The sequence below is a fragment of the Falco cherrug genome, chromosome 4 (genome assembly GCF_023634085.1).
Source record: "Falco cherrug isolate bFalChe1 chromosome 4, bFalChe1.pri, whole genome shotgun sequence".
Classification (NCBI taxonomy): Eukaryota; Metazoa; Chordata; class Aves; order Falconiformes; family Falconidae; genus Falco; species Falco cherrug.
The window spans coordinates 108278045-108299396 of record NC_073700.1 but is presented as its reverse complement, the minus strand read 5'-3'; the positions used below and the strand labels follow the sequence as shown (position 1 = coordinate 108299396).

General features: G+C 37.5%; 1 protein-coding gene across 2 annotated transcripts in view; it reads right to left on the bottom strand.

The window, feature by feature from the left end:
* Nucleotides 1–901: 901 nt before the first annotated feature.
* The window catches only part of HACL1 (2-hydroxyacyl-CoA lyase 1), a 23978-nt gene continuing 3527 nt past the window's right edge, over nucleotides 902–21352 (bottom strand). The window contains exons 3-17 of one of the 2 annotated variants that reach the window (XM_005445796.4): nucleotides 19826–19866; nucleotides 18494–18574; nucleotides 14326–14398; nucleotides 13725–13802; nucleotides 12628–12722; nucleotides 12124–12236; nucleotides 10415–10550; nucleotides 9161–9266; nucleotides 7664–7747; nucleotides 7269–7370; nucleotides 6184–6338; nucleotides 4630–4788; nucleotides 4206–4313; nucleotides 3417–3603; nucleotides 902–2987 (exon numbers count right to left, since the gene is read on the bottom strand). In XM_005445796.4, the coding sequence (XP_005445853.2) occupies nucleotides 2955–2987; nucleotides 3417–3603; nucleotides 4206–4313; nucleotides 4630–4788; nucleotides 6184–6338; nucleotides 7269–7370; nucleotides 7664–7747; nucleotides 9161–9266; nucleotides 10415–10550; nucleotides 12124–12236; nucleotides 12628–12722; nucleotides 13725–13802; nucleotides 14326–14398; nucleotides 18494–18574; nucleotides 19826–19866 (1551 nt within the window). In that variant the 3' untranslated portion in view covers nucleotides 902–2954. The remainder of the gene's footprint in view (nucleotides 2988–3416; nucleotides 3604–4205; nucleotides 4314–4629; nucleotides 4789–6183; nucleotides 6339–7268; nucleotides 7371–7663; nucleotides 7748–9160; nucleotides 9267–10414; nucleotides 10551–12123; nucleotides 12237–12627; nucleotides 12723–13724; nucleotides 13803–14325; nucleotides 14399–18493; nucleotides 18575–19825; nucleotides 19867–21352) is intronic. The other variant, XM_027814693.2, reaches the window with a different exon arrangement.

Genomic DNA, 21352 nt, shown 5'->3' with positions numbered 1-21352 from the left:
TGTATGCCATAAAGGCAATCAGCTCTGGTACCAGGTCTGACCTCAGAACATCACTAAGGGGGAGCGCCAAGCGCTCTTTTCTCTACTAAGCACCTACATCGAGCTCTTTAAATAGCGTTAAAAGAGCTGCAATGGGGATTTTGATTCCAACATAGAAAGGAACGATGTAGTAGTCAGGGCAGAAGTCACTCATGCTTCTTAATAGGACTTCTGCTATAGCTTACAGCCAGTGTGTGCTGGTTTCTTGGGTATGAAGTGGCAGGCCTGAGGATGCATTGCTGCTTGTTTTACAGGTCATTGGAATTTTGCATGTGTGCTTAAAACTAGATCTAGCCAAACCAACTATACATCTGATTCCTCATCAAAATAGATATATGCTATATGGCCGTAACAACTGAAGGCAAAGCGGACGTGACATATACCCAGATGTTCACAGGGCAGACAGCCTACAGAACTCACTGCAGACTAAAGGCGAAACACCATTATTAAGAAGCTAGTGATTACTGCAAACTAAACCTGTTAGCAAGCTGAGCATACCAAGAGGCTGCAGGAACATACACTCAACACCAAAAACTATCTTGTGAGGTGCTGTGACAGTAAGAAACCTTGCTTCTTATTCCTTAGACCTGGCCATTTTGTTGTGGCTGCCGATGGATTTACCTGCAGTCCCACAGTTAAATTACCTGCTGGGTTTTGGACATCTCTGTAATACTTGTCCTGCACCACTTGTTACTCCCGGGTTCCAACCTCGTTCACGCATGCCGGTGTCCTCTCTTTCAGGAGGACAACTGACGCTGGCCTGAACTTCTGGGTTTCCCAACCAAATGAAATGAGCAGGTCCCTGTAAGAAAAGTTTTCACAGGAACTAGACTAATGATTGATGGAGGCCACCCATAACAGGTATAGCAAAATTTCAAATATTTTTTATTTACCTGAAAACCATGATATGAAATAGACTCAGAACTGTGTCTTATTTAAACACTAACAGGCATTTTCTTCTTCTTGAGTTTGGTGTCTTGAGCCTGTTTAATTCTGTGCTCTGGCCTCAAAATTTCCAGTTGGCTAAGCCACGTGGGTCAGCATTCCCAGACTTAAGACATCTGTAATTTTTTTGCCTCTTTCAATAAAATTAGGACATTTCAGAGATACCTTGTTTCTATCTCATCTCCGAAACTTTTCTTTCATATAGTTTCACCTGCCTAACACTCCTCTTAGATGCAACTCCATGGTACAAAACATAGTACCAAGCAAGGAAGCTATATAAACAAAGTAGTACAAATTTCACTCTCCTTAGTTTTATATGTGTATTGTGCACCCTCTCACCTCAAAACCCTTAATCATTACAACCCAAGAACTTCTATTATATCATGGTATTAGCCTATTTTAAAGCTATAAAGAAATGCAGTGTTAATTCATTTTGGAGCTTTTTAAAATCTCAATGAAATCCAAACTGATGCTATCAATTACATTATTGCCTCCTCACAGTTTTGAATTCTTTGCTTTCCATTTTTCAGGCATCTTGACTCATTAAAATGAGTTGTACATGTTATTGTGGTTATTCAACAACTTTTCTAAAAAGCCAACATAAGCTCTTTTCCAACAGCTGACACAAAACGCTGACATAATTCAAATACTCTCATTAAAGGAGAAACAGTAAGAAAATCACTTTTTATTAATTTTCAAATATAAACCAAGAATTTCTGCATTTGCTGATCCAATGCAAACTACATCCCCTGTGGTCAGTACCAGCATTAACTCTTACCGATATTTTACATCATCATAATGGATTGTATTTAGTCACTGCAGCATATTAAAATCAATTTCTGAGTTAACAAGGATGAAACAAAATTGGTGACAACATCCAGTGTTGTTCCACATTCCTTGCAGAGCACCTCAGAGAACATAGCAACTCTGCAGTCTCAGCAGCCTTACACTCGTTCATGAGTTGCATCCATTCCATGGATTTTATCTTTCTGCACTTCTCAGCCTCCTAAGGATATTACCTTTCTTGACTCAAGCATTCATAGTGCCACATGGCTGTTCCCACACAAATAAGTCGTGGTACCTCTAGTCAGACTGCAGTACTCTTGCTTGTGTCAGATGTCAGATGCTATCTTTCTGCACAAGGGTGCAGAGATGTCCCTCTGCCTAGCAGTAACCCATGGCCTCATGCCAGACCCGGACTGAAGTGCAAGAACTAACATGCCAAGCTTTTTGCAACAAACCTAACTGCAGGCTAGGATCCCCTGTCAGCCCCGTCCTCTTCTCCCTTGGGTCAGCCAAGTGCCTTCCAAGAGTTAACTAGCACTTAAATGTCAATGCAATGACAGACAATAAAGCAATCAAAACCCAAATTAAGAGTCAGAATTTTCCCTTTTATATATGTAATAACAAAGAACCTCCCAGTGCATTTAAGAACAGATGTAAAGAAACCTGTAAAATTACAAAGCCACCTCAACCCTATGGGCTTCAATGCATGAGGCCGATCAGCACTTTTTCACAATAAGATGGTTTGTTTTGGTCATTATAGGACAAAGTCTCTAACAAGTAGCAAGCTGGTGGTCAGTTAAAAATGAAGCTACTGTAATTGCAGACTGCCCAAGACCCTTAATGCTTCAGTCAGCATAAAACCCTCAGCTTACTCCCTTTGTCCAGAACATCCACGTTTTTAATTCACAAATCTTGACAGGTATGACTGAGTAAAAGAAAAAGTATATAATTTTATCATCAGTGTTTCTGTATTATCTGCTAGAAGGCCTGGTATACATTCACATGTGTCTTTTTCATTTTACAACTAACCAATTTCAGCATTTAAAGATTCCTCTAACAGCGGTTCTAAAACCCCGCTTTGTTCCAATCGTCATGTAAAATAGAGATGTACGAATTCCACTTCTGGAAATCAATTTAGTTTTGCTTAACGCACTTCCTTGCACCACCATTATCTTCATCTTCTACTACAGGTTAGAACGAGTCAGCCAGGGAAATTCCTGGAAGCAAAAAAACAAACAACAAACCAAATCCGTAATAAAAATCATCAGAATGGACAAACAGTAAGAGGAACAGGATACAAATATGCATTAACTACCAGATGTAAGCCACAGGAAATAAAGACTGCTCAAAAATGTTTTGTCTCATTTTGTCGGGAATGAAAAAGAACAACCATAAATTCTGGAAACAGTCATTAAAGACACTATGCATTAATAATAGCCAATGCAAAAAAAACCCGACCCAAACTAAACAAAAAGGAAAGCAGCTGGCACAGTGTAAAAGCACCTGTTCCCCTATCTTCCAAATCTAAAGACAATCTTTCTGCCTCACAACTGTCTCTGTCTTCTCTGCAGTTTGTGGTACTTCCTGAGGATTTCAGAGGCTTGCCTACATGAGGCTTGAAGAAAAAGAAAGGAAAACATACATACCTGTTTCTTTCTCTCAGACTGTGGATCAATCATTACATTTATAAGAGAAGGTGTTTGCTTGTCAGTCATGCTTGCTTTCAGAGCATTCTGCAATTCTTCTGGTGTTTTAACACAGTATCCTTTACCTCCAAAGGCAGACATAATTTCCTCATAGTGTGAATTTGGCAGGAGAGAAACAGGAGGTATGCTGTAACAAAATGGAAAACCTCTGATTAATGGCAGGGAAGAATTGCCAGACTGCCCAATTTATTTACTTCACGACTTATTTTGAAGTGTCAGATCACTGCTGTGCTGGCCTGATCACACAAGTCTTCAGGGCTGGAAGAACTATGTTCCCTATACCACTTCAGCTATGTCTATAGAGCAGCATACTCATTTTCATCTTCTGGAGACATTCCTGAGCAAAGTTTTAGCCCCACTGTCTTGGTACAGAGATCTCAGCTCCAGAAGCAAAAGCCCAGTGCATACTCAGAACACAAGTTTTGGGTAATTTTGGAAACTGTCATGATTTTGGAGGTTAGCCCACTATGAACTCTATACTGTGTGGCCTGAACTGCTGCAGAAACCTGAAACAACTGACAGAATCCTCTCTCTGCTGTAAACAATAGTCTGAAATTAGGTTGCCTACTTGCTTTTGGTAACTGGTTCTTACTTCAATGAACTTAGCCTCGGAATAAGTTCACTTTATGAAAAATTTCAGTCTGGATCACAAAGCATTAAAAGTGAAGAGAAAGACCATTTTGGTTACTTCTTCCTTTAATTAACAGAACATACTTTGAAGTTGCTCACCATGTAGCAGGATCTCCAAACTTTAACGTCTCCTTCCAGGCATCTGCATCCAAACCAGTGTAAATTCCATTGTTGTTTACTACAATAATCAGGATTGGCAAGTTGTATCTACAAAAAGATGTATTGGAAGAATTCTGAAATACCTGTATCTTTCTGTAAGGTGTTAGAAGTGTTACTTTTCCTTAAAGGTGCAATAAATTTAAAATAAAATAATCACTTCTGCTTGAAACACAATCTGCTCACCCCTGGTAACACATTATGTCAGAACAGCATTAAAAAACCCCCAAAACACCCAGGCATATTTTTTGGCTTGTTTTTGTGTGCTTTTAAGAGTACCCCACCTAACAGCAGAGTCCTTGGCCTTCTAGTTACATTGATCCTGGCAATATATGAAGAGGGTCTCCCTGAGCAAAAAACCAGTTACCTGCAAACAGTCTCTACCTCCATCCCAGAAAATCCAAAAGCACTATCTCCTTCTATGCAGATGACTCGCTTTCCAGGTGTTCGGTCTTTAGCTACCATCGCAGCTGCTATAGCAAAACCCAGTCCGACTCCCATCGTTCCAAAAGTACCTGCATCAAGCCTAAAGGGGAGAATACAGAATTACTATCCCTTTATTTCTACTCAAAACTTTTAAGTTAATCCGCGGTGACTTATCTTTACATTTGCCACATACTATTCAAATACTGTTTCATAAATAATTGCTATAAAGAGATGCCAGATGTACACATTATTTATTTATTCAAACATCTGACAAGACTGCAAACGTTTTAAGTGATATAAACATACTGGAACTCAAAATTACAAACCCTTATACATTATATATATATATTCATGTATGCTTTTAGCTTGCATAGTAACAATATTTCAAAAACATTCAATTACTGTAGAGACAGGCAGACTGCATGAAATCTTTCTATATTTAAATCCTTAAAAATACAACTCAAAGTCTGAAAGCCATTGGTTAAATACTGCTGTTCAAATTTTAGTCTTCTGTTCAATTTTTGAAATCAAATTGGAAGCTGTAATTGAGTTTGATCATTTCAGTCAGAAGCACATAATGGATACAAAAGTACATAAAGAACTAGATTATTCTACGGTTAACTTTTCAAATTTGCTTTCAGATATGCACCATGCAATCTGAAAATAAAATCATTAACATTACTGTGCCCTTATTCTAAATAAGGGGGAAAAAATGCAAACTCTTCCCCCAACTTTACTAGAAGTACGGGTTTTTTTGGTTGTTTGGCTGGTTTTTGTTTACAAAGTACTATTTAGGTTCATTTAGGACTTTAGTGCTACCTTCACAAGAAGGTACAAGCTTCATAGCCAGATCAGAAGTTTCACCTCACCAGACAGAGCTCACTCTTTCCCCCATTCAAGAAACAATATTTAATTCCCACTTACATTAAAACTAGATTACACATAATGATTAAAGTGACATACCAACACTTTCAAACTTGAGTGCCTGCAGTTTAGGCACGCAGATTTACATGAAAGTGTGCCCATTATATAACCTGACTTTGAAAATGAGTTTATTTTTCTTAAGTTTTCCCTGGTTTTAAGCGTGTTTCAAAGAAAAACCCTTCATACGAGTTCTTTTCAACATGAGAATCCTAATGATTGTTTTTATTTTAAATTAATATTCGCCGCAGACTCTGAGCACAGAAATAAATATCTAGATCAGGGAATTAAACATGATGCTCTTTGGTTACTTGCCACAAAAGAGTGAGGAACTATCACCATTCTGTTGCACAGCACACAGACAAGTCGCAGAGTATTGTTAAAATTATGACAGGACATCAGTACGTGAGTGGAAAACTTTCCTTAATCCCTCTCCCAATATACTAAACTTTTTGGTTTTATTTAGAACCTTTAAAAAGGATTATGAAAATTCTGGACCATCATACTTCTCAGCTAAATGAAAATATTTATATATAGATCTAGCCTGTTGAGTCAGCAAAAGAAAGTACCACACCTTTGACGGGGATAGTAATTTGGAAGCATAGTTCGTCCAATGTCCATGGTGTTTGCTCCCTCACTTACTAAGATGCAGTCTTTGGGTATCAGTTCTCTGATGTGATGAAAAACCGTGTAATAATTCATAGGCAGTGATTTCTGTAATGCTAATGCCTTAAAAAGAAGAGATATTAGTAACTCCTATGGATAGAATTTAAATCAGGTGCAGAACTGAGACATGAAAATAACAACAATGGGGAAAAAAACCCCACTCTGCTAGGTAAGGCTGAAGTATTTAGTCTTCCATGCACTACTTCAAGGTCACTCTCTCTGTATCTGTTCTGGTGACACAATGTATTTATCAGAGGATCACTCAGCCCAGCAACCCTTGGATGGCCTATTATTAACATGAAGTTATTAAAATTTGGTTTAGCCTCAGAGGCATGTGAAATTTTTCTGCACGTAGGTTTGACTATTGATAACTCTAAGTCAGCTGTCATCTGTGTGCTGGGAAGTAGTTCAAAAGAATGATCTGCCAGAATTAAATTCATTTTAGATCCCCATCTCGGAAACACACATCCGAGCTTGCAGAATACGAGCTGCATCAAGTCAGGCATACGCCAAGCATCTGTGGTCTTTCAGCCTTCATAGCTACTTGCTTTTAATACATGAACATACTTCCACCAGCACTGCTAAATGGCATAATTACAGAAGAAAACTAAGAATGCATCTTTACATAAGCTAAGTTCCACGTGGAGTACCTGTCCGTTGCTTCAAAGACACTGCCCATAATACAGCAGCTCTGGCTGGGGTCTTCTACTACTGGCTTTAAGAACCTAACCCTGAAGTTCAATGCCTTCCGCACAGTTTGTATTTATACAAAACCTAGAATACTTAACTTACAGTTAAATATTAAGACTTAAGTTACAGTTTATAAGCCTGACAAGAGTAAGCCTGTACCAGAATGGTACACATTTTCAAAGTTTGGGTGACATGACTGTCAGAAGTAATTAAGGAGCTTTGATGTAGACCAGTGACAAAACTGACTATGCATCAGCGCCTCTTAAGGCAAGAAACCTCCTCTTTTCCTTAACACAACAATACCTTTGATCTTTCCTCATTCTTCATCATTTTTTCTCTTAGCTTCTTCCACCACTCTGTATTAGATGGATATTTCAATGGTCTTCTGCTGAATTCTTCTAAGAGCTGGAACAACATTGAAACGTTACAGAGATTTATTTCAACATATTTAAAAAAAACCCACAAGCATCAAGAATAACGTTATCAAGAAAGATCCCGGCACACTCACAGTAACACTAATCAGAATCTTTAAAATTTAGTTTGGGAACAGAGTGGAGACACTGCATGAATATGTATGCCTAGTTTTCCTTGAACGTTTTTTAAATTTTTTCCTTTTTTTTTTTTAAACTAGTAACTTACATTATATAAATCAGAAGAAATTTAAGGTCAAAACAGGAGAAGATCTGACATTACGTTACCTGCTTAGTCACGGCATTTATGTCACCCAATAAAATTGCAGCTGGCCTCACATTATTTCCCAGCTCTTCTGCACAAATATCAATCTATATTTCAAAAAGAAAGCAAGACCGTCATTTACACAATGATATTGAAGGGATTATTTTTTTTTTCTGTTCAAGTAAGGAACATTTGCTAACAACATCTTCACCCTTTTTTTGGCTGTACAGATAACTTCATTTGCCTTTCATTGAAATGACATCAGGAAATCCTTTATTCAAAGCAAAATCCTATGGTACATACACTTTTTAATAAAAGTTCCTATATACCCTTAAACTTGACTGACTGCTTCTTTTAAGCTCTTGCAGACAGTACAGAACTTTTTTAGAACATTAAGGAGAAGAAGGTGTGATGTCAGTGATAATTATATGAGAACTAAAAATCTAGGCTTAGGTATACCCTTAAAGTCTATACATAACAGTCATTTTCTTACTGAGAAAAGTTTGTGTATGCTACTTGGCAGTAAGATTTTGGGTAGTATGAAGAAACTGAAAAGTAAATCATGACCACTGAAGAAACTTCCCCACTTTTTTTTTTATCAGTGTTGTATGAGACCTCTAAAGTTACATGGAATACTAACTTATGACCAGGTCACACAGACTACGAATTGAATTAGTATTTTAATACTAACCATTGACAGTAAAAAGAAAAAGTAATTTGCGAGACGAAAAAATATTTTTCATTAGATTGTTTAGAAAAAGGAAACATAAAAGAGGTATCATTTCATAAGTCAAAAGGAATTCTAGCTTTGACAAAAAAAATATCTATTTGATTCCTCTGGAAAAGATGCCAAGTTTGGAATACAAGACTATGCTCCAGATCACTGAAGGCAGGCCAGTCAGCACATTGAATCAACTACTACTATTCCACCACAGACTCCAAGGCAGGAGATTTTAAGGCCATAAAAAATGTAAGAACTTGTCTTTCTAAGAGCTGGCAGATTGGCAAGTACATTAATTATTTACATAGCTTTTCTTCCTCTTATTAACACTTCTGAGTGACTGAGCTCTTGTAGTGACTGACTCTGGATCTGAAAGTAATTCTATTTCAAAAAAATCCAGCTGAGAGAGCAGTCAAACAGTATGAAAGGTTTTACAGCTTCAAGACAATTTGCTTTCAGTCATGAAAATTCCAGTTCTCCAAAGATCACAGGAGTATCATGAGCTTAATCCTGTATTAGTCAGCTACATAGAATGTCTGCCCTCCTCATTACAGCAGCACCAAGTCCTTGATAGCTGGAGCAATGCTGTAACCATCTTTAGAAAAAATAAGGAAGTAAAAAAAAAAATTAAATCAGAAGTATTTCTGGACAACTACCATAGCTACATGCACTGTACCGTGCTGCCCATAGGGCAGTATCTGCCACATGAAGTACACTACCAAAATAATTTACAATAATTGCTCTAGGCAACGCTAGAACACAAAGACTTACTTCAAGTCATAATCATTTTCCTGCTTACCTGAATAACCTTTACATCTTGTCGAAATCTTGGTGGAAGACCAAAATGCAAAATCCAATTCAACCTTGCACCAAGCAAGATTATTACATCAGCATGCTGTAATGCCCTAATAAAGGGAAATAAGAGAATCAGATAAGGAGGAATTATTATTAAATTTAATAGCGTTTTCAAAATCAGAAGTAATCCTAACCACCACAGAAACTCGTAGAATACACATATAATCCTTCCATCCTCTAAGCTGTTTGTTTAGCCTCAAAACCCTGTATCCTTTTACACAGCAAATCACCAAGCCATTCTTGAGCTTAGGAAATCAAGAAGAAAATTAATTACTACCTTCCTAACACACTGTGTTTGGGAAAGGAATCGTTACACTAGGAGACTAACAAGATGCTCTAATGATGCTGAAGCTAAAGCAAAACTTGCGGTGACACTGGCAACAGCAGGTACCAAAATTAAGATTGTTGTGGACCATTGAGTTTAGATCTTACTAATTTATTTTTCAGATGGGCAGACAACATTTGGTATATTCTTTTATTCTCCGTTTTTCTTAACAGCATGCTTAACAATGATAAAGCTAAGATGCTCAACAACAGACAATATTTTAATCTCAAAGTATATAAATGCTCCATCTGCAAGCTGACTCCGTGTGTATTCATACCTAGTAGGGTTCTTACGGTCCATTCATGTTAATTTTGCCAAAAGCAAAAAAAAAAAAAGTTCTTATAAATTACTTTAAACATAATCTTTCTGTGTTGTTTAAAATAAGGTATTTTCCATTTTAGATAAAGTACAATTTAGTGACACTGTATTGCAAACACCACGCAGAAAGGTATCAAAACTTTAACTGCAACATGTGCATCTTAAGCTTCTGTTTATTGTCAAAATAAAAAGCTAGTAGTTTGTCTAGTACACCAAGTTAAATGTTTAATATAAACTGTTTGCCAGTTTCATTTTATGTTACGAATGACATACTAACAACACTGATACATCTACTTGCCATAGGTTTCTCAGTTACAGAATATTAGCTCTCAGATAAAAGTATCTTCCCGGTCAGCATTCTAAGCATCATCAAAAATGATCCACCTACATCTGTTGTCCCTTTCTAAGCAAGATCTTCAGTGCTCTAAAATAAGGTGCAATAGACGGTTGAAAAATTTTTGTTGTATGCATTTTGTCTTCCCAGGCATCTGTAGATCACCACAAATCCTAGTTGTTTCTCAGACATTAGCATTAGAAGCCTTGCTTTATATTTACGTTGATCTTGCTGCAGCTACACAATTTGGATGGTTATCAGGAACTACTCCTTTTGCCATGGGTGTAGGCAAAAAAGGCAGCCCACAAAGGTCCACCAGCCTTCTGATGTTGTTTTCAGCATGTGAATATGCAGCACCTGAATGAAATGAAAAAGACTGCTTAATACTACAGAAACCTACCGTATTCACTTGAAAAACCTGATTACATTAGTGGCAGAAAAAATACTATTTCCCATTGTGAAAGCTGCCTGTTATTTTTCATTCTGGAGAACTCAAACCACAACATGAAAAAGTACAGGTATCTGGGTTCAAATTTCTCATTTTGACAAAAAGCTTTTTTTTTTTTTTTATTAAGACTTCAGCTGAATTATTTCTTCACAGAGCTATTTCTGTGAAGCTGGGCAGAGAAAAATAGGAAATTTTGTTTATCTAAAATCACAGTTTTGCATTGGTGGCTTGGTATTACGGGGTAGACTTCCGCAGCAGCAACTGGAGATGATCTTTGTGTTGTATAATGTAATTTTTGCTTGTCCCCTGCATGCCATCGTACCACATGCTCCATAAGAATCTTCCCAAACAGGTCTACTATAAGATTAAGGTCACCCAGACAATCTAGAATAACCAGCTGGTCCTTGTGCAATGACTTAAAGTCCTTGAGTCTTAAATCCTGAAGAATAAACTGTGTTTCTTCCAAAAATGCTGCTAACAACAATATATAGCAGGAAGTCCAGATACAGGTTTTGTTGATGTCAGCAATTAAGAATCTGCTTAACAAATGTATCTATGTATTTTTGAGTTTTCCAGCTTTCACCTTCAAGGAACACCCCTTTGTTCATGTCTATCAAGCCAGAGAGAAAAACAGAAAACCTCTCCTGATTTACCTTCTGTCTACTATTTCATTACCTAATCAACGATAAGATCCATCTCATCTCAACCATTTCACTCCCTGATTAAACACAGAACCTCTCTCCAAGACACAGATTGTTTCCACATCTGCAGGAAAACAGCCTACGTGAAACAAGTCGGTTATTTCAAATCTGTTTCTAGTAGACCTGTATCTTCAACAGAAATGCCACTGCAGTGACTAACATTACTCAAGGAAGGACAAAATAAGTGAACCAGCACAGAGAATATTTATCCTCTATCTTTAGGGACACCTCTATTTCAGGAATGAAATACACTGGCGGGGTACAGTGGAAAGTCTGTAAAACAGCAATAATAGCAACACCTGCTATGTTGGTTCCTGTCTCCACACAGCTAGGCTGGCACTTTCAGTCAGTCCAAATGGAAAAATGACCTTCGGTTATTCTGATTCTTGCTACATATGCCAGATCATCAGATAGAGAATATCGCTTCTGTATTCTAACAGAATTTGTTTGGAATTTGTAAGTGATCCTTTGGTATTAGCTCTAGGCTTAAGACAGCAGTTTGCTATTTTTTTTGTACTCAAACTTATATTTTATCAATTGACTTTTCTCTTAAACTAGATGAAAAGAGAAAACAATTGCACAACAGAGTAAAAATATTGTAAAAACAGAGCAGATTTTAACATCAAATTTCAAAGAAGTTTGTGTTTTCTGGTCTTGTTTTGTTTGTTTGTTTTAATGGAGAGTGAGAAGGAGATGGGTAACGCTTATGGGGAAAAGAAACCACGTTGGTTGCTGCTCTTGTCGCAAACTTGTACAGTTCAAAGCTACATCAGTGTGCTACCTTTGCCAACGATTAGCAGAGGCTGCTTGGAAAGAGCAATGATAGACACTGCTTCAGATACAGCAGAGTGTTCAGCTGTGCTGATGGGAGGTTGCAGGCAGCATTCCACATACCTGGAAGTCAAACAAAACAAGAGACTCTTTAAAAACTTCAAAACAAGGAATGTTGAAAGATAAAACCTATTCATTCAGTTGCTACACACCATATTACTCATAGCATTTATCAGAACAGGATGCATTTTTTAAAGCAGGCTTTGAAGTTTTTCTTGCATGTTTCTTTAATCTTACAGGTAGTGTTGTCCCAGAGATTTACAAAGTGTCATCATTCTATTACCATCATATAAATTAATTCCTTTTTGCACATCTCATTACAAACTATAAACTGCCACGTTAAAATGGAATGTACATTTAGAGCCTGGATTCTCTTAAGAAAATATAGTAACTTAAACCCAAAATTTCTTTTATTCAGTGACTTGAAAAAACAACAAATACAATCTTTACGCACTTGACAGAGCTCTTATTCACCTGAAGATTCACAAAATCCCCAGGTATGTCAATATAGCAAGAACCTGGACGACCATACATGCTGGTTCTTACCGCCTAGAAAACAGATAATCTCAGTTTTAACTTTGCATCTTTGAAAGCATTCAAAATCTTTGAAAGTGTTTTAAAAATCTTTACATGTAAAAAACAAGAAAACTCTTCTGTAGGCAGAGAAGGAACTTGTTATTTCATATTGCTGAACCACAACAGGGAATGCTCCCATGAATTAATTTATACCCAAAAAATAAAGTTTTGATAGCTATTTACATTTTCCCCTGTATGCCTGCTGAAACCTTTCAGTAGATGAACTGTATTAGACCATGAATTCTTTGTTTAATTTACAATGAGGCAACTACATATCAGCTGTTGTGTTTGGAAATACTACGTTAAACTTTCATGCTGAATTCTATTTAAAGAAGCACAGACAGAGGAAAACCAAGACAACCAATGCCTCCGTTTTCTATTACTTTTTATTCCAGCTCTATTACAGGTAGATCCTCTGCTGAATTTGCACTTCTGGAAAGAGTATCAGCGTATGCAAATTTAGGCTGACATGGCTGAAGTATTGCTACAGCAGTAGCAAGAGACTTTTGTAATCCTTCCTGAAGCGTTGAGATAAGGATGCGTTTTCTCACTCTCTCAAAAAATCCCTCCAAACTAACAAACTCAAACCACAAACACAACCATCTCCACCGCTCCCCCTCCAAATCTCCTTCATAGGAGAGTGGTAAAAGAGCTTATGTTTTTGCATTTCTAGTTATTACACCTCTCCCTAAAAGCATTTCTTTCACAAAAATTTTCGAGCTGACTGAAGCTAACAAAAAACACTGTAGGGATCAGTAAGGATCAGATTGTACCAGAATCTATTCCTAACCTGTCCCATATCATTGTTTACAGGAAAAACCTCCCTGGTTGTTAATTTACTCAATCAACCACCACCTGTTATCTGCAAGATCAAACTATTTACAGTAAAAACCATACAAAAAATAAATCCTCAAAACTTACAAAGGAGGAGATAGTTACATGATGTTCTCTTGCTAATTTAGTATTTTTTCATACCTTTTCAATAACAGTAGGAATAGCTTCTAGGCTGCTTGGTCGGACAGACAGTTTGTTGTACAGCCTACCAGCTTCAACCTGATTAAGTCAATATAATGGTTATATGCATTTATCAAAGTTATTTTCTCATTTCCACCTCATTTCAACAAGAATAAAATGGAAGAAATACCAAATTAAAAACAACAAGCTGACAACTCCCACACAGAAAAATACAGTTCCTGAGCTGGTGGAATCTGTCAAAGCCATACTCATTCCCCAGAGTGCTTAAGTATTTATTTTTTCCCCAGAAAGCGGTGCTTCTTGTCTTGGAAAGTTCATTTTGCCTTCTTCCATCTCAGAACAGACAGACAAAGGCAATTTATACCAGCTGAGAACCAAAACCAGAGCATCAATTTTAACATGAGTATGGACAAAGACATTCCAGGTAATCTGCTGTACTCTACACAGTGAGAATTTTAAACCAGTAGATGGAGCAAATCAACAGCTTTACAAGATCTGTCAGGAAACGTTAGGGTTTCGGCTTGTTTTTCCTACACTAGTGAAGAAATAACATCAATTACTTAATTCAAACCTTTCTGCAGAAAGTTGTGTGTCTGTGTACCTGTGGGAATTCTTGGAAAGCTCCCATGGTTTCCTGGTTTCTGTCGGAAGAGCCTCCAATAACAATCAAAGGCCTAGAAAAGTGTATTAAAAAACAAAACATAACCAACCTTAAGCATACATATATTTTTATAACTGCAATCACAATTGTAAACTCTCCTTACAGTCAAATCCTACTGCTCCCGAGATCTCGTGTACCTTCAGCATCCACAGATCCCAACAAGAACAGAAAGTGACCAGCACAATGCAGGAGTGGATTCCAAATATCAGCGTGTTGGCTGGTACACTTCCTAGCAGATTTTGGGTCACTAGGTTTAGGACAGCCTGGCTGTACGAAGTGATCTGCATCTAGCATAAAAATTTTAAAACCAAGTCATATTGCTAGCAATCTTCATTCAAGTTTGATAACATGGGTGACAATGTGGTTTGAAAGGACTGACAACAGCTGATCTAAAAAGCTTTTTTAAAAAGCACTGATTGATCTAAAGAGCATTAAGAAGTTTGTCTGTAAGAGGCATTGTAACATGCACAAACACTAGAACTAAGAAACACAGTAGGAAACAATCTTTTCAGAAAGATTAGATTTTCTTTGTATACAATTTGGAACACAGCAGTTGTTAGCCGACTATCCAACAGCCCCTGGTCCTGCATTTGGGTTTTAGTAAAAAACCTTGAAGACCAAAGAGATGAACAAAAAATGACCATGCCTACAAGCACTCCTGTTCTTAAATTAGTTCACGGCTATGTGAGAAAGGCTTACAAAATGGGTTGTACATTCCACAGGAGCACATTTTTATTATAATCGCCACAAAATACGATAAATTATTTTCCTACAGTGAATGAAAACTGGTCTTTTATTCAGTTTGTAGGTCAAACTCCTCAAAATGGTAAACGCCAAGTCAGTAAAAGAAAGCTGTCTTATTAATCTGCTCATTCATCCACACTAAACTGAAATATTAGGTCAACAGCTTTCTAGGCTTTTCCTCCTACACAATTTTTCTTCAGATACGGCCCTTCCTTTGACTGCATTTATCTATACAATATATTAAGATGAAACATTTACATTGTGCTGAATGCATAAACCTAGATGTGGGGATACACAAACGTCTAGATCCAGGCTTCAAAACCAGGCTGCTTCTCTGCCACAAATCAAAAATCTCAGTCATAATCCCCTGACACAGTGAGATGAGAACTTCAGGCTGTATTTTTTCTCTATGAAAAATCCTTATGGAAAAATGCATTTGGTGTATGCTCTAGGTATTTTATTCTGCTGATTCTCTCCCCTCAGCAAAATCATTACGACTATCCATATATAACCAGTCTGTTTCACAGTGACAAACCCTGTGTTTCTATCACTTATATTTTTCAAATTTATTCAAATGTTTTATTAAAATTACTACTTCCCAATACTGAAATGTAATTAAGAAAATGCTCTGCTCTTAAGAAAGCCAATTCTGACAGCCGTATCTTGAAGATTTGGATTTGCTTTTAACGTTTACATAATTGTAACCAGAAAGAAGTTTTTCCCCCAATGAAATCATTGTACTACTGTCACAATACTGCAGACGTTTTAACAAGCAGCACTTATAAATTAAGTAAAAACCAAAAAGTGAGGCAGGAAGAACATTGACCACAGTGAAACTAACAAGAATAGAAAGCCTTATGGACTTGCAGGAGAAGAACTTTATAATAAACAGAAAAAAAATCCAACTGCAACTTCAGGTAAAGTGCATGGTATTTCACCACGCCACTGTATACTGAAATCTTACAAACTATCACAAACTCTACGTCGGAGTCTATTCTGATAGCCAAACTGAGATACAAAAACTCTTGCTCAGAACGAGGCAGGGCAGTAGGTGGCATTATGGTATGTTATTTTTAACATGAAATATCAAAACGTTTTACCCTTGGAAATGCAGTTTACCAAGGCCTCATTAGCTACCTAGTTGGCCAGATTTATATGTCCATGAGCTCACTGTAACAAGCTTCCAGGGTCAACCAAAGGCTCTTCTACTCAGCCAACCTGTGCTCAGGCAATCAAATCTAAAAGCGTAATTGGTAGAAAATTGTGCTATCAGACTGCTTGGCTTTCTTCCAGTTGATACAGAAGAGGCTACTTTCACCTGGAAGAGTCTGAAACAGAGCAGCATCAGAAGAATTGGTTCTCCAGGCTCAAGGAGGACAACGCAGACTGAGCCTTAACAACTATCACTTAGTCTTAGTTATTTCGTCAGAACAAGCAGACTCAGCTCAACTATTAACTAACTTCTGTGGGAAACGAGCCAAAGCTCAGCCATTATAGCAGGGTAACGATGCCAGGTGTCACGTCATGGAATCACATGGCACCTGGGAGATACCCACGAGGGCTCACCTTGCCCTACAAAGAGGTCTCCTCGTGCCACTTCCTTGCAGGAGATGGTATAGAGCAGGAGACTTAACACCTTGTGGCCACAGAAAGGGGAAGACCTCTTTAATTTCTGCTCCCAGTTGCATAATCCACTCCCCTCCCTTGTCTAGGAGCTTGATGCGTGGAGTGAGCTCACTTTGATCACTTATCTCACATGATGTTATTTACTTATTTTTGCTGGGTTGGCCTTTTGCCAGAATGATGAACTGAACGCGATTTGTGGGTCAGACAAGTGCCGCAGCGGTCAAGAGGGCAAGCAGCAGGGCTAGGAGAACGGTGTGGAAATTTTATGGGCCTACGACCCTTTTCACGGCAGACTGTGTCAGAGCAGTGTAACCAAACCCCTCAAGGTGTATTGTATTTTCACCTCCTTTCCTTTGCTTGGGCTACTCCTGCTCTTCCCTTGCCATACTGCTTCTCCGTAGTGCCAGCCCAAGTATTCATGCTGGTGTCTAATGAAACAGGCTAGAAAGCTAATCAGTTTAACTCAACAGAAAATTCCCTGATCTTCTTCCCCAAAACCTAGCACCCTTTCTTACAGTGATCATGCCAGCCAAAAGTAAATGCGAAAGCATGTCTGGGATTCTCAAACACGCAATGGAGGTGCCTACTAATGAAGGAGCCAAAGAAAATTAGCTTGATTAGGCTAAATTCAGGGTTTGCGAATGCTTACTTCTCTCCTTGTGGCACATGGCAGGCAAAAAGCAAGCCTGTTGTGACCAATGAAAAAATCATTGGGCAAACCATGTGATTTGGTCAGTGAAAACCCATCTTCTCACTATACCGTCAAATCTTTTCCTAAACGAGGTAAGTCACTCCCTTCGCTGTTTGCCAGGAATACAGGTTTATGCAAGATCAAGTCAGGTAAACAGCTTATCTCAGGCAAAAATAAGTTTGTGAGAAAACAAAAATGCCTCCGGCAAATCCATAAGCAAGTGCCATGAATGCCTCTTTCTTAAAACCAAATCCACGTTTAAATGCAAGGTTTTAAATTATTTTTTTTTTTTAATCTAAGGTCATATAGGGACAGCACAAATGTAGTCAATAAGTCATTTTTTAAAAAATAATTTGAACATTTCAGATCTTTTTTCAAAGTGGCAGAGAGTTGATTTGTTAGCATTCCCATTATCAAGCTTCCCTTGACTATCAGGCACTGCTAATCTAGTGCTCCAGATCACATGTGCGTGGTATGACCAGAGCAGCTACCTGACATACCTCGCAGAGCTTTTGGTGGCAGGCCAGCTAACGCTGCCATGTCCCACGAAAGGCTTGTGGGAGTAAATGTTATCACTCTGTACATCATTTAATGCAATACCTAATTACTGCTCTAAATGTCTGTGTGGGGAGCAAATACAAATATTAATAATGCAGTTGTCAATTTGTTCACATATGAAACACAGTAATTCAAAGGCAACATGGATTTAAACTTAGAAAAAACCTCTGAAATTCTCCACAATCAATAAAGTATTACAGGCTGAATATTGACTTGTATGGATACAATTTTCAAATGTATCCATACAATCAGATATACTGATTTTCCAATATATGCATAACAGGTTAGGACAAAAAGAAAAATTTTATCCGTGAGCATATAAAAAATAGACCTAAATTACTTTTAGGTTTGATAAATGAAGAATTCCCTTCTCATTATCCACAACAAAGGACAAAAAAATCCTATACTAAATACTGTGGAGCTCAACATCTGCAACAAACAATAGCAAACAATTACTAGAATTTTAACGGCAAAATATAGTTACATTACCAGCAGTTCATGGTTGCATTTGCCATCCCACCAAGGGCATGTAAAAAACCTGGACCGGACACTACAAGACATACTCCTGGTCTAGGGTGCGGGGAGGGAAAAAAAAAAAAAAAAAAAGGAGATAGAAAAGAAAAGTAAGCACAGGGCACTCAATAAATCACCAACAAAAATCAGTAAGATACTTAAATATAAAATATTAAAGTTCTCTCATGTCATCAAAATGCATGAACAACAAGGGATTTGTATGAAAGACTAAAGATAGACATGGGAATCAGAAATCATTTAGCTGCATCAACCCAATTGAAAAACTGAACAGCTGTCACATGCCACCTACACAGAGGTTGGCATACAGGCTGATCATAACACAGCTCCTTACTACTTTGATCACATTTACTCCCATCACCTAGCATTTATATGGAATTTGATAAGCCATTTATGTCTGCAGTTTTCTCAACCCCACTTTAGCACTAGGTATCAATGGAAGAAAGCTCACAAAGGAAGAAGTACATCTCATTCAACTCAAATTTTATTACAGTCGAATTCAGGCAAAGGCACTTGTTACTCCAGGTAATGGGATAAAAATGATCATTCTTAACTACTGAGCATTTTTTAGTAGCTTTACAGACTCTTTACGTATCAAAAGAAAAAAAAAATAATCATTCAGCTTACTTCCAGAGGATTGTTCAGAGGAAGAAAAGTTACAAAGCATAACACAGGTGTCATGCTTGCCAGGCAGAATAAGGAATGATCACCTGCACTTGTGAGCACGCAGAAACCAGATGTTTACTTAAGAAAAGGGTCCATAGGATACCCAAGAAGTACCTCACAAGTCACAGGCCACAGAATACCTTCCAGCAACATTAAGAGCAAAATGGAGTAAAAGTGGAAAAGCCAGTATTTGTCAGGGGAAGCACAGGGGAGACAGCAAAGCACATGATCAGTTTCTCTATTGATAAGGTGTTTGTTGAACGATACACCCAGTGATGAGACCGTGGTTTCACAGGTCCACCAAATTGCAACAAACAGCGGCATGATTTCTGCTCCTCATACCAACGGTGTTAAGCTACTATTCAAATATTAAAAAGGAAAAAATAAAGTTGTAAGATAGACAATATTATATGAGTGTAAGCACCTCCTTGCTCCTGCCCTGAATCATAGCAACAGAAATATGGACACTGTTCTTGAAAGTTATTTTAAAATTCATGTTCCATTTTAACTGCCCTACATCTGCACACTAAAAACACCCAGCTCCAAAACAAAACACTCCTAGCTTCTGTTGAGTCTAACACAATTATAAATCATATTATTAATATTAGTAAATATGGAACATACCTGCTAGTCAAATATCCAACAGCAGATGCAGCATAACAGGCCTATGGAAAATATTGGAGTTAATCATACAATTATTGTTGTATATACATTTCATGCTATTTTGTACATAACTTTCAACCAAAATACTGAAAAATAAGCAGGTACAGATCTTTCCATGACTATCAGAGCTTAAATTTAAGTAAAATCACCCCTTCACCCTCCCCACACAAACAGAACAAAAAGAACACAAAGCATGTTCTTGAAGGTTTATGCAAAAATTCTCAAGACTCCTCTCCACACTGCAGACTTCTGTTGTTCCAGCATATTACATTAGGAATATCTGGGATTCAAGAAAGTAAAAAACAACTGCATAAAAGAAAACCCCTAAAACCAGGGAAGCAAAACGAATAGAACATAAACTTCTGCCTTCTGGACTAACACAGAAGAGGAATTTGCAAGAGAAAGGCAACAAACAGAAATCCAGCCATCACTGGAATGACTCATTGTATTCCAGAAATTATGCAAAACGTTGAAACCACACACTACAGATTCATTAGAAAATTAGGAATTGTCTTTTCCAAGCTGAGCTGCTGAATTACTTCTCACTCCATTTCTGGTACCAGACAGCTTTAGATACCTTGTATATTTCAAAGAAAATTTGCAGTTTAAATAATTTTCACAAAAATAATGCCTACAACGTGTTAGCATAGCTTATCAGCAGTATTATTATGCAGCATGTCTTCCTGCTACTTCTGTAGCAACATTAAACATTCAGATATAAATTACAGCTAGTAACAAGTTGTTATGTGATCCAGTAGAAACAGAAGCTAGTGTGGCGACGCAAGAACTCCATCACACATGTGACATTGCCAACTCCCTCATATTCACATGTTTTTGTCCTGAATTCAGCAAGTTCTAACACTTAATGGAACTAATTTTGCATTTTTAATTTATTTTTTTTTAAAGTAAGCTCCTGGCCTTATAGAATGACTCTTTCACTTTTAAATAGAGTCGAGATTATTATTAATTTTTTTTAGTTTTATTTGAGTGCTATTGTGGCAAGAAGCGTAAGCAACACAAAAGCTCCTTCTAGAAGTTTACAAAGCTACTCAATATTTCCCTCAAACCTATCAGTGATTCTAGGTAACACAGCTTGTTAGTAATCTCAGCTTAAATGAGTGAAAACACAGACTTCTTACAAGCTTTTACATGGAAGGAGAAACAGTCTTTAGCATCCTCATGCTCCTACAGATACAGACCAACTGAGAAAAAGCATGGAGATTAGTAGAGGAAACCCTTATTTTCTTTGCAGTATTAAGACCGGGAATTGTTGACAAAGTAGTACATTGACAAGAAAAACCTCTTTCTGCTTTTCATATGCCTCTGATATGGAAAAGAAAAATACCACTAATGTTCAAGAATCAGATAACAACTTGATGACATAACCACGTGCAAAAGCTTAGAAATATTTGGAGTAGGTGTTACTAAAAATCTTGTTAATGGAGCTCAAAGCACAATGTTGAGTTTCCATGGCAATCATATTTTAGA